At 41.8% G+C, this 14,141-nt stretch overlaps 1 protein-coding gene across 8 annotated transcripts in view; it reads left to right on the top strand.

The window, feature by feature from the left end:
* CEP112 (centrosomal protein 112) overlaps positions 1-14,141 on the top strand; it is a 359,448-nt gene that overhangs the window by 113,385 nt on the left and 231,922 nt on the right. For all 8 annotated transcript variants that reach the window (XM_075903958.2, XM_075903952.2, XM_075903955.2 and 5 more), the window contains 4 exons: positions 4,667-4,821; positions 5,151-5,280; positions 7,336-7,428; positions 8,607-8,666. In XM_075903958.2, the coding sequence (XP_075760073.2) occupies positions 4,667-4,821; positions 5,151-5,280; positions 7,336-7,428; positions 8,607-8,666 (438 nt within the window). The remainder of the gene's footprint in view (positions 1-4,666; positions 4,822-5,150; positions 5,281-7,335; positions 7,429-8,606; positions 8,667-14,141) is intronic.

Here is a 14,141-nt window from a genome sequence, read left to right as displayed (position 1 = left end):
TGTTGAATTGAAAAATTAGCATTCAGACCTTGTCATAGGCAACAGTAAATAAGGAGAAAAATGGACACAGTCTGTCAGCAGGATTGAATTTAAGAACCATCAAAAGCAGACAGAGCTTGCTGAGCAGCTCCTGAGTTAATAATTAAACAAGGTAGAGTTCAAGGCATGGCTTAAGATGAAAGACTAAACTGTCACTGAAAATTAGTTTCTCTTTTTTTGTTATTTTAGGCTTTTTTCATTTTTTATGGCATTTCATACTGTTGAGTGTCATTTATTGTGAACAGTGAATTGGGTGAATATAACTTTTATCAATATTATAATAAAAATCTTTTCTGACAAAAACATTTATTTATTGGAAAAATTATCTCAGTGTAGATGTAGATAACAACGGTTATGAGGAGGTTGTGATTTAGCATCAATAATTATTAAACACTGAAGCAACAATGGATTACTAGCTATGGAACCATTTTATGAAAAATTATGAAAGCTTTATGGCCTTATGTAGAGGAGTTTTTGGCATTAGTTTTATTATGTAAGTAGCCATTTGTCCGTTTCTCTCTCATATGTTCAGCCATCTCTGCCAGAAACCTTACTTTATCATTATCCATAGCAGTTGTCCTGTGGTAAGTGTATGTGTAGGAAGATATTTGGGAAAAGTTATTAATTAAAAGATTAATTAATGGTCTAAATCATCAAAGTCAGCAGAGCCCTTCAGGACTTGTATCTAAAGCCTTGCATAGTTACAAAATTTTGTATCTACATCTGTATCCACAAAAATGAGCCACAGATATCCATGTCTTTGCATGCACATACCTGTGGATATAAAGCGGTTTTTTGCAAAATGCAGGGTTCTAGTTACAAAATTTTTATCTGTATCCACAAAAGTGAGCCATGGATATCCGCATCCACATCTGTGGATGCAGATACCCTCAGATATAAAGTGCATATCTGCAGATTTGCAGAGCTCTGCTTATATCAATGCAACTCAGATAGGAATATTTGAGGGAGGTGGTTGTTTAGTATGTAATATTACTTAAGGTCCTGAAAGTGATGTCGTCTCCTGGAAGCTGAGTATCACCTCTATAATATAGCTAGCCGCTTCAAAGAGTTGAAAGCATAGTGTTGCTCCTTAAATTTTTTTCCTCCAGAACGCTCATGCTGTATATTTTACTAGACTCTGACTATTTATGGTAAAAGGCCCTTAAGAGCTTGTATCACATAATTTATTATATTTCTTAGTAAGAAATATGTTGTGCTGCTAGAGGGCATTTCACCTCCTAACTTTTTAAATAATAATTTGTGGGAATATTGATACTTAATGTTGACTGAATATTTTTATTTATAATTGTTAAGATACAGAGGAACTCACAGTCCCTACCCTGAGGATTTTACAGTGTAAATTAAATGGATAATTCAAAATGTACTGAGAGATGCAAAGCAAGACTCTGATTTAGAACTTTTGTATCTTTTTTTTTCCAACTTTTTTGCTGGCATGGGTTAGTGTTTACATTTTAAAAACCTTTTAAGGAAGGATGTGTTTCACAAGTGAAAATGCATGGAGGAGGAGGGAATTCCTTATTGATGGGCGACAGTAATTTCAAAGTCTGAATCTGTAGAAAAAACTCATGAAGGCCAAAAGAAATCAGTGGTTTTAGAAAATTTTTGATGACTCCTATTTGGAAATTGAGAGGTAAATCCATCCATGGAGTATAATACAAATACTTCATGTGATTAGATTAATGTACAAATCTAGATTGCGAAAGCCTTCAAAGAGTTTAATATAGTCTTTTATGCTTAAAAGGCCAAATTCTTAGCTCGGATGTAGCTGCTTTGACAACTGGTTCAGATCCTGATTTTGCATTAAGCTCCCTTCAGACAGCCTCCAGATAAAAGATCCATGTAGTCCAGGAGCTCCAGTGACTCATATTGTGCAGTGCATGTTTCAAAAGGAGTACCCAACAGCTGCTGGTGAAGCTGTGGAGAAGAATGCCCGCATTACACTGAGCAGCCTACCAGCCACAGTAGAGGATTCAGGAATATTCTTGAATGTGCTCTTAACTACAGACTAGATGAATGATTAATTAATATTACATATACATAATAAAACTACCAACTGTTTTCATGTAATATATAAAAGATATTACCCTTATTTGAAACTATTACTGTATTTTGTTCTAAAACTTATTATAATTAGTGCAGTTTTCCTGTAAATTATAACACCATTTCATTGCATGCTACAAGCCTCTTAGGGGATTGGCTTTGTTGTGCCCCACTTGACATCTTAAGTTATCCATGAAGACACTATTCTCATTGGCAATTAAGTTGATAACTTTTTTTTCTTGCCAAATTTCTCCCAGCTGGCAAAGTGGGATATCCTCCTTATCTTATCATATTGTTCAGTCTATTGGGTACAGGATGTCTGAAAGCTGCTATTTGTCAAAAACAAGATCATAATCTCCACTAGCTACATGACAAATCCTGTAACTTAAAAGTAAAATATACTTGACTTTATTTGTTGTCCAAACAAACCAGACCCTGCATCTGGCTTTTTGCACTGATGGAAAAAGGCTCTCTTAAAATGAAACACAAGTGTATGGTTAGGATTGGTGTGTTTGAGAAAATATTTTAGACTGTTTTGCAAAGCTTGAGTAATGCTGTTCTGATTGCATGAGTGTTTCAGAAATGTCTACAGGCACATTTAAAATGTATTACAAAACTTGAAGATGAATGGAGTTGACAGATGTTTGAGTTTTTACTTTCCTTTTAACCAAGAGTGAAAATATTCTTCCACTTCCTTTCCCTTCCCCCACTTCCAAACCTTTGTTAATATAAAAATAACTTTGATTTGAACATCCTGAAAAGGCAGCTGTGTCTTATTTTCCCACCTCTACCTCCTCAGGAATTCTATTCTAATTTCCTTATACACTAAAATCACTTTAGGAAAGAATGGAAAATAGAAAAAAATCTTTTTTCTTTGAAATTCTCAGATATTTTCATGCTGAACATAGTGAAACTGTGTTTAACACAATTTTCAGTGTACGTTTATAATTTAATGAAAAGGGATTAATTATAAAGAGAGGTGGTAAACACAGAGGCTGTGTCTAGACTGGCAGGTTTTTCCGCAAAATCATCTGCTTTTGCGGAAAAACTTGCCAGCTATCTATACTGGCCGCTTGAATTTCCAGAAAAGCACTTACGATCTCATGTAAAATCATCAGTGCTTTTCCGGAAAAACTATGCTGCTCCCGTTCGGGCAAAAGTCTTTTTCCGAAAGACTTTTGCGCAAAAGGGCCAGTATAGACAGCATAGTACTGTTTTCTGCAAAAAAGCCTCGATCGTGAAAAAGGCGATCGGAGCTTTTTTGAGGAAAACCGCGTCTAGATTGGCCACGGACGCTTTTCCGCAAAAAGTGCTTTTGCGGAAAAGCATCCTGCCAATCTAGATGCGCTTTTCCGAAAATGCTTTTAACAGAAAACTTTTCCGTTAAAAGCATTTTTGGAAAATCATGCCAGTGTAGACGTAGCCAGAGAGAAGCTGGCAGGGAATCAGGAATACCTGTTTTCTAGTCATGACTCTGGCTGTTTGTGTCCAGGGTTTTTTTCTCTCTCTGTTCCCAATTTCCCATTTTTCAAAGGGGGATCATACCACCTACCCCATGACATAATGTTTGTATTTGTAAATTGTATTTGTTAATATGTGTAAATTGATATGAAGACGTACTGAAAATGTATAAAGCATTATTGAATATTGCAATATGTATATTATAATCAGTCCTATTAGTAGCCCCTAATTTATAGCATGCCACACTTAATCAGTAGATCTCAAAATATCTCCTATGCACATATGAACACATTTAGTCAGAGAAACAGTATTTTATGAATGGAAAATGTCTTTTATCAGCTGCTGTATCATGTTGTTTTTGCAATCTCTTGGATGTGACACTAAGAGACTGACTGCAATAATGAACAACTCCTGAATTCAGCAGTTCTTTGGTACCTCAGTATATTTATTACAAACATGTATTGGCCATGATTTCATTTTAATAACTAAATAAATAAATAATTATAGTAAATATTGGGAGTCAATTAGGTGTTCAAATTAAATGAATTGGATTCCATAACATTATAAAGACTATAGAATTTTACCTGATGCACATATATATGTATAAAAATCTAATAAATTTCTGTATATGACCCACTGTGTGTGTCTGTGTGTGTGTGTGTGTGTGTGTATATTATATAACACACACGTATGAGTCTAGAAATTTTTTCTGTTTTGAGCTCTGTCTTCTATGCAGGCTGTCTATATTGTCGTTGATTGTTGTGTTGTTTCTAACAGGTATGAAATACTAAAATAGGATATCCTCAATAGCAGTTTTTTCTTTACATTTGTTTTGCTTCATATTACTTACAAATGCTTTATAGAAATCTAGTGCAAGTATTGTTCTAGTTTGGGCTTGGAGGCAGAGGTCACTCTTTACTTTGTTTGAAACATGTATATTTTGAAAGCTTTGATACATTATAGAATTTACTGTCATGATTGATGACAGCTTTGCTTTTATAACTCTTATTTCTTTAGACCACCAGAGAACTGCAATTGCTCTAGGCTGTTGAATAACAACAGTGATGTGCACTAATTTATTCTTAACAATGACCTATTCTTGTAGAACCAGATGGTCAAAGAACTGGAGGCTCGTGTCCAGCAGCTGACTGTAGAGGCTGAAAATAGTAATTCACAGCGTCAGAAATTATCTCAAGAAAAGACTGATCTAGAGCAATGCTACCAAGCAGCGTGCACTGAACTGCAGGAGGTGAAATCAAGGTAACTAATACAAACCAAAGCACGTGAGAATTACAAAATCAAACATCATGCTCTCTCTTGAAGAAAATCAGTGCTCAGTAATTGAGCATCAGGAAATTGTTATGAAAATTTACCAATGGGCAAAACTCACTTTTTGATACTCACCAAGATGATGGTCATAAAAAAAACATAATATATTTTGCCTTGTCCAAATGTATTTAACATTATCAATTGAGAAGAATAGGAAGGTGAGCAGAATTTTGCAGAAGCTTCAGAATTTCATAAAGCAAATAAAATGCCAATATTTGAAGCCAATTGCAATTTTATTTTTCCTTTCTTAATACTTGAAGGTGCAACTCCCTTCAGAAAGAGAAGGATCGCATTATACAAGATTATGAACAGAATATTCAACAGCAACAAAACAAATATGATATTGACATAAATTTTATGAAACAGGAACATGCTCTTTCTGCAGCTAAGGTATGTTTACAGACATACAACCGCCCAGGAGTAATGGGTATAAAAATGCTTGCTTACCAATTTACATACATAAGGGACAAATTTTCAAAATGGACTATAAGCTTCAGTCTTTTAAATACTATGGCACATTAATTACTTTACTCAACGGAGCTGCTCATTTCCCTAAGATTACTCATATGCTATGATAGCTTGGGAGATATGTCTATACAGCTTTTGAAGTTTGGTATTGTGAGTCAAGTTATGAAATTACTGTATTTTAATGCCTCAATATGTATGTTGATTCCTGCAGGTGGGGATGTGTCTCATCCTCCTGACCCAGACCGTTTACAGGGGAGGATTGGTTCTTAGAATTCTGAGACACCTCTTCAGGTGAAAGTACCTGGGAACATTGGGTGAACTCAAATCCAGGAAAACTAGTTTTATCCAACCTCTCTGCAGGGATGAGAGGATATAAGAGCAATGGAAAATAATTAAAATATAGAACAGAAAAAGTTGGGTGTTGGAAATGGAGTCTGTAAATAGAGCAACAGGAAGTTTGGGAAGGAGAGAGTATGAGCATGGCTAAGAGATGGCAAGGCAAGGTGGGTGAGAAGACTCCATGAGGGAGAAGTAATAGATCATGTGGGGGCCTACATGAGGGAGAGAATCCTGCCTGCCTTCCTAAGCCCAGAGACTCCCAAGGGAAATATGAACTAACAAAGGGCATTGTTTTGAGTTTGATTTGTACTCTTTTGTGCATGATATGCCTACATTAAAGAGCAATAATGTGCAAGACTCCTGTGTAAAATGTGTCGGTGTGTCATAGACTTCACAACAGCCACATTCCTCCTGAGAGAGTTAAATGGTAAACTATTTAGCTGAGCTCTCGTTTTGCATATATCAATGTTAGGTAATAGGTTCCAAAGAACTTGGACAAGCTAATTTTGACAAAAAGCTAAGGGTATGTCTACACTAGCCCCCTAGTTCGAACTAGGGAGGCTAATGTAGGCATTCGAAGTTGTAAATGAAGCCTGGGATTTAAATATCCCGGGCTTTATTTGCATGTTCCCGTCTGGTCGCCATTTTGAAATTCCACTACCCAAAGTAACTGCCCGTGGCTACACGCGGCAGTGAAACGGCAATTCGAACTAAGTCCTTGGTTCGAATGAACTGTTACACTTCATTCCAGGAGGAGTAACAGTTAATTCGAACTAAGGACTTAGTTCGAATTGCTGTTTCACTGCCGCGTGTAGCTGTGGGCAGTTACTTCGGGTAGTGGAATTTCAAAATGGTGACCAGATGGGAACATGTAAATAAAGCCCGGGATATTTAAATCCCAGGCTTCATTTGCAACTTCGATTGCCTACATTAGCTTCCCTAGTTCGAACTAGGGGACTAATGTAGACATACCGTTAGAGATTTGGATGAGGCCCCTTTGAAAATGTGTTACCAAAAAATGTTACCAAAAAAGTAACTAAGAAAATGTTTTTCTTCGGGCATATATTAAAATATTTTCCTGCCTTTATTCATGAAACATTTTGTTACATACATCTTTGAACTCAAACTTTTAAATATTCAGCAAAAAATACAAAAAATTAGGGTTTTTTTATAAGAAGACTTGGTGATAGGTTGTCGAGCCTACATCACATTCACATCATAAATATATCTTTAAAAATTGCACATTTCCAAAACTGTAGCTATTCTAAACTATTGATCACCTTAGAGCAAACATGGAACCAATAGTTTGGTTTTAATTATTGGAATGCTAAAATCTTTCATAAGAAAATGCGAAATGACTGAGTCCATTTTATTTTCAATTTTTTTCTTAAAGTCAGCTGCCTGTTTGTTTTGTTTCTAATTTTTGTGTGTTAATTTTTTACTATAGTCCCACTTGCACTTTTAGGGACAAATAGAAATGAAATACATATAACTTCTGTTAAAAAAGATTGTCTATTCCAAGTTTATATTTTTTTTTAACTTTTTTGATGTAATTTTGAAAGGGAAAGAGTAACTTATTTCTGTAGAGCAAATAGAGACTACAAGACAAACATTCACTCCTCTATTAAATCCCTACAGGCATCTGATGTGATTGAAGAATTAGAACAGAGCGTGTCTGAATTAAAACAACAGTTACAAGAATCAGAACATCAAAGGCAGCAACAGCTGAGGGTGAGCCCTGAAATTTTCACTCAAGAAAAATGAAGAGCCCTTTTTACTTGTTCTCAAGATTTGTATGAATAGAATGCCAAAAAAGATATATTTTGGAGTTCTTGGAAATCAGAGGAGCCAATCTCTCTACACTTAACAGAGTAGAATTTGTTCTTAGTCTTTTGGCTTAGCCTTTTAAAAAACTTTGTGGCTATTTGTCTTATTTTCCTGTGTGTTGAACTGATAAAATATATATCAGTGGCTTATAGAGAATAACGGGGCTGCCGACAAAGGGCTTTGATGTCGGCAGGGGAGCGTCCAGACTAGCGCGCTGAGCGGACAAACAGCTGATCAGCTGTTTGTCGGCTCAGCGCGGCAGCCATGTAAATGTAAATGAAGCTGTGATCATTTAAATTGCGGCTTCATTTGCCTTTGCCTATGTGTCTAATCTACATGCCTCCGACGACAGAGGCATGTAGTCTAGACACAGCCTTGCTGTGTAGACACTCACATAGTTATTTCAGAATTACAGCCATTATTCCGAAATAATTTAGCAGTGTAGATGCACCTTAGATGATTGTGGGAACAAGCCCCGAGACCTTTAACTGAACCTGTATCTTCTGACTGGTAGTCTGGAGACACCTCAAGCTGATCAAGTGTTAGTAATAATGCAGTGTAATATTTAGAGCTAAAATAAAACATCTTAACATTGTTTATACCGTTTACTCTGGCACTCTGGTCTGGCAACCTCCATGGTACGGCATGGTGTTAGTTAGCCGGATGTCCACTTACTGTTCATGTGCCCAAGTTTCCCACAGTCCCATAAAGTTTGTTTACATTCACCAGTCCTAAGTGTTCTGAGCTGTTATTTATCTCTTAATTTACCCCCAAAAGTCTTCTAAGAGCTCAGTAAGTAGTGAAAATGTTCGTGATACTGCTAGACAATATTAACCTCCTGTGATTTGGCAAATTGTCTGTTTTGGTACTGGTCAGGTCCAGAGGGTGCCAGACTAGAGAGGTTCAACCTCTAGATTAACATTTGATTATGAGATAAAGTTGGACACTTTGGTTGCCATGGGCCATACTGTGCTTTAGTATAATGTACAGGTTTTGTCTAGTTAAAGGCTGCTTTTTAATTATGCTAAACTGTTTAAAGAAGTGGTGATTCCTTTTTAAAAGTAAATTCCTTTAATTTTCAGGATCAAGAACACAAATTTCAACAGGAAAAACTTCATTTAGAGCGATTTCATGAAAAAAAGGTAGAGTTTGAAGGAAAAGGGTGAATGTTATGTGCACTTCCAGCTGTCTTAGGCAAGAACTAATTATTTAAATCCACAAAAAAGTGCTTAATGGACAGAAAAAGGGTATGAAACTGATGAAACCTAAAGGTGTGTCTAGTACTAAGCCACTTTTAAACAAGGATAAAGCTGTTAATTTTTTCCAGAAGTGTAATGTCTATGGCTCAAAACATATTGATGCCTACCATTTAATTCACTTATGCTATGGCTACACTGTAGCCTTCTTCCAGAAAAGTTTATGCAAATGAAGCATGGCGTGGAATATCACTGTGCTTCTTTTGCATAATTATTTAGCACCCACTTTTGTGCAAGAGGCTTTTGCACAAAAAGGAGCTGTGTAGATGGCTCCTTTTTGCGCAAAACCCCCTCTTGCGCAAGAGCCGTTCTTCCTCATTAAGGGATGGGATGCTCAGAGGTGGGGCAGTCCTGGACTGGTGGGGGAAACAGAGCATACTACCAGCAAGCCCCTTTCACCTGCCGGTGATTATCTTTTTTCTGTATGGTTTTATGAGAAGCAGTCCCATTTTGGGCACATCCCATTTTGTAGCACAGCCGAACCCTTACCTTGCTTTAAGTTAAGAGGAAGCTGGATACCAAATTCAGTGGTCTTAGTTCTCACCATTTAGGAGCAGTTTTTGAACAAACACATACACACTCATTGACAGACAAACTCTCTCAGGTATATAGTAGATTACCTACACAATTTGTATTTCTTTAAGAACAATTCAAGTCTAAACTGATGCAGAGCCAGGTCCTGTGCACTCATATACATACGCATGTTAATATTTTTTACTGTCTATTCAGTTTTCTTTTGTCTTTCTATATCTGTGGTATCTCTTGAGAGCCTCAGGTTAATAACAACTATTGTCAACCCATCCCCTAGGGCAGTGTTTCCCAATTTTATTTGGCCATGGAACCCTTTTCAGCTTTTCAGAATTTCAAGGAACCCCTAGGCTTGTCAAGCAAAAAAAAAAAAAAAAAAAGGGGGGGGGGGATCATGAGAATCACGTTCCTTCACCAAGACCCCTGCCTTGAGGCCTCATTCTCTCTGTTCCCCTCCTCTCCATCACTTGCTATCCCCAGCCCTTATATACTCTCACTAGGTTGAGACAGGAAGTGCGGGCTCTGGGGTGGGAATGAGAGATTTGGGTGTGGGAAGGGGTGAGAATTATAAGCTCTGGGAGGGAATTTGGATGCAGGAGAAGGGGATGTTGGCTTGGGGAGGAGGCTCCAGGCTGGGGAGTGTTGGGGCTCAGGTGGAAAGTTGGGGTGCTGAGCAAGCCATGGGCTTGTGGATGTGAGGATGCAGGAGTTTGGGCTGGATATGTGAGGGGCTCAGGGCAAGAAGGCTGTGAGTATGATAGGCTCAGGGCACAGATTTGTGATGTGTGGATGGTGCAGGAGTGTTGTGGCAGAAGACTGAGGATGTGGGGGTGCAGGAGTTTGGGGATGTAAGAGTCTCAGGACAGGGGGGTTCCAGTGTATGATAGGCTCAGATTTGGGGTCAGGTGGTGCAGGAGTGTTATGATGCTGCAGTGAGATGGGGGTTTGGCCCCAATTGGGGGCTTGTTGGCCAGGCTTCATTTTTAAATAAAATATTATGTTAAACTCCAAAGGTTTTAGCATTGTCTTTATTTATGAGAGGGGTGAGGAACCAGAAAAGTCAGTTCCAAAAACCTCCAAGCCTCACTAATGTGGTCCAAACTGTGCTGGTGGGGGCAGGGAACAGAGTGATAGTGGGTGCTGGGGCTGGGGAGAGGGTGCTGCTGGGTGTCAGGATGCTGGCTCAGGTGGCGGAGTACTGGGGCAGGATGCTGGGGCAGGTGGCAGGATACTGGGGTCAGGGACATGGTCCTGCTGGGCACTGGGGTGGCTGGCAGGGTGCTAGGATAAGGAACAGGGTGCTGCTGAGTTCTACAGCAGATGGCAGGATGCTGTGGCCAGGGCCAGGGTGGTGCTGGGTCCTGGGGTGGGTGGCAGGGTGCTGGGGCCAGAGACAGGGTGGTGCTAGGGTGGATGGCAGGGTGCTGGGGCCAGGGTGGTGCTGGGTCCTGGCGTGGGTGGCAGGGTTCTGGGGACAGGGACAGGGTGCTGGGGACAGTGCTGGTGAGGACAGGGTACTCATGGAGGGGACTGGACAGGGGCAGTTGGGACCAGTACCTGGCAATCCTGCAGCACCTCTGAGTTCCGGGAAGTGTGCGACTGCACTCCCCCTCCCCAAACAGCTGGTGTGCGCGCTGCCTGAGCAGCAGAGGCTGTTGCACCCCAGCAACTTACTTCCGCGATGCTGTCCTGCGGGGGGGGGGGCGGGCCAGGGGAGTCCTCCCACCGTGGACACATGGCCCGGCAGGCAGCTGACGTCTCCCAGCTCAGCGTTCCCCTGGTGGCAGAACAGCCCCTCTGTGCTGCCGCACAAGAACAGGTGGCACAGACAGGTGTCCACTCCTTGCGTGCCCCGTAAAGTGCAGGGATCGGTGAGGTCTCTCCCCCGGGATAGGTCCATCCTGTCACACCAGCTCTCTCTTTCAGAGGGGTCAGGGAGTGCTGGCTCCTCGTGGAACCCCTACTTTTGCTTCGCGGAACCCCAGGGTTCCATGGAGCACCAATTGAGAAACAATGCCCTAGGGAATGTGCCTTTTGACTCCTGAAATACATAAGATAAAGCTTATTTCAGGATAGATTATATAACTGTATGATGGGAAAAAACTTGTTTTCATAGAGAGCAATACAGGTGTCCACATGTTCATAAGCATTGATGTAACTGTGTACTGTGAAAATCTTTGACATGAGACAAAACTAATATATTTACCATATTATTTACATAGGCCCATAAAATAGAGGACAGATTTGTCTATAAGGGTGTGTCTAGACTACATGCCTCCGTCGACGGAAGCATGTAGATTAGACAGATTGGCAGAGGGAAATGAAGCCGCGATTTAAATAATCGCGGCTTCATTTAAATTTAAATGGCTGCCCCGCTCTACCGATCAGCTGTTTGTCAGCAGATCGGGGCAGTCTGGACGCGCTGCTGTCGACAAGGAAGGCTTTGTCGATCGGCGCAGGTAAACCTGGTTTTATGAGGCATACCTGCGCCGATCGACAAAGGCTTCCTTGTCGACAGCGGCGCATCCAGACTGCCCTGATCTGCTGACAAACAGCTGATCGGCAGAGTGGGGCAGCCATTTAAATTTAAATGAAGCCAAGATTATTTAAATCGCTGCTTCATTTCCCTCTGCCGATCTGTTTAATCTACATGTCTCCGTCGACGGAGGCATGTAGTCTAGACACACACTAAAATACTCAAAACAGTAGCCTGTTTTTGAGTAAAAGAAGCATGCATTATCAGGTATAATCTGTTCGCTTAAATATTTACTAATTTCTAATAACCTTTATTGGTCTATGATGACTAGTCTCTGTTAAGATCCTTGAACAACAAACAAATAATAGGTAATCACCCTAAATGTCACTGTTTGATTAAACATGGTAATCTCCTAAATCAGGAACCAGTTAGGCAAAGTGATTTTACAAGTAAAGGAAGCACCTGCTTCTTCACCCAGTAGTGTCCCCGTGGGTGCTCTACTCGAGGTGCTGGGCTCGTCCCGGTGCTGCAAACCGGAGGATTTTTCATTAGCAGTAGCCCCCTACCGGACTGCGCATGCGCGACGGCCCCTTCGCACCTTTCATCTGAGCTCAGTCCGGTCTTGTCAGTTTCTCTCCAACCGTCCGCAGCTGTAGACTGAGTTAGATTGGGCTCCCTTCCCGTCTCTGAGGAGAAAGAGAAAGTCTCTTAGAGTTAGTTTTCTTGTTTAGTCATAGATAGTTATCAGTTATAGTGTTAGTAGTTGTAGTCCCCCTCTTTTTTTCCCTGTTTATAAAAAAAAAAAAAAAAGTTTTTCTTTAGCAGTCAGTCAGTGTCTTCCTGACTGAAATTGACGAAGTAAATAACAGAAAAAGACTCAAGGATGCCAGGATCACCTGGCTTCAAGAAGTGCCTTCAGTGCCAGGAGGCTATCCCTGTCTCCGATGGACACTCCCTGTGTGTCCGGTGTCTTGGGGACGCTCATGTCCCAGCAAAGTGCAGCCATTGCACGAAGCTGACAGCTCGCGCCAGAAGAGATCGGGAGCTGAGACTGAGGGACTTTTTATTTAATAAGGCTCTCCAAGCTCCAGAAGACTCCGAGCCGCGCTCTGCTCCCAAAGATCAAGCTGGGCAAGAGATCTCCCGCAGGATCCATAAGACGCCGGGCGGCAGTTCGGACAAACCGGGGAGCTCTGGCTGTGCACCGAGACTCCCCGTGGACAAGTCGGGCAAGGGCCGTAGCTCCTCTGCCCCAATTGCAACCTGCCAGAAAAGCTCTGCTCTGGTACCCGCAAAGGCTTTGCGAGTGGAGTCAGTGCCGGCAACGGCTTCAACGGCCATGGCGGAGCCGGCAAGAGAAGCCCCGGCACCGGGAGTTCCTGCGCATGCGCGCCTGCAACCAGCTGTGTCGGCACCCGCAGCGCCTTCTCTGAGTGCCGTTCCGTGTTTCTCAGTACCAGGCACATCGGCACCGGATGCGGCACCGCAGCAGGAGTCTCTGCCACCCCAGCCCCCAGCTTTCACGTCATCCCTGGCTGATCCAATGGCACCGAGACCTTGCTCTGCTGACGATCAAGTGATAGAGGCTCCATTGTTGCCTGCTGTTCTGCCACAGGCGCCTCCTCAGCCTGCCTTCAATTCCTCGGTGCCAACTAAAGTGCAGCAAAAATCTGCAAGGGTCCGGACACCGACCCTGACACTGGACCGTGTCACCTTCTCCCCTGGGCCAGATTCACCTACCTCGTCCCATGCTGGTTACCATCGTCATGTTCACCGTTACACGGCCCCCAGGGAACTCTACTATAGGTCACCTCGTTGTTCGCCGCCACGTCGATACTATCGGGACCAATACTCGCGGTCTCCTTCACGCTACTATAGGAGATCCCTTTCACCAAGGTCTCCAAGATGTATAGAGTGTCCTCGTCGATATGACACGGTGAGAAGATACAGCCGTTCTCCCTGCCACAGCCGCCGGGACGACCGATGTTATCACAAGTGCTCTTCTCATTCATCTCGCCACAGAAGGTATTCGCGATCGTGGTCACCGCAATCTTCTCGGCCTGAATCTCCACATGGTCCGGACGAGCCTACCCCTTATGTTGCTCCACCATCCTTGGCTGGGGATTTGGATTCACATTATCAGGAGGATAGGCAGGATCACACTCCTCTTCAAGGACACCAGAGCCCTGATTCCCCGGCGCAGCGTTCCTCGCCGGATGACGCAGTTGTCCCTGCGGACTTGTCTCTTACGGAGGACCACAAGCAGTTCCAGGAACTCTTCAAGAGGGTTGGGCAATCTCAAGACATCCAGATCACGGATGTACAACAGAAACAGCATCGGCTGCTGAAGAACTTAC

This window comes from Pelodiscus sinensis, chromosome 20 (genome assembly GCF_052426305.1).
Source record: "Pelodiscus sinensis isolate ZL-2025 chromosome 20, ASM5242630v1, whole genome shotgun sequence".
NCBI lineage: Eukaryota > Metazoa > Chordata > Testudines > Trionychidae > Pelodiscus > Pelodiscus sinensis.
Note: the sequence above shows the minus strand (reverse complement) of the source record. Positions and strands in the feature narration are given on the sequence as shown.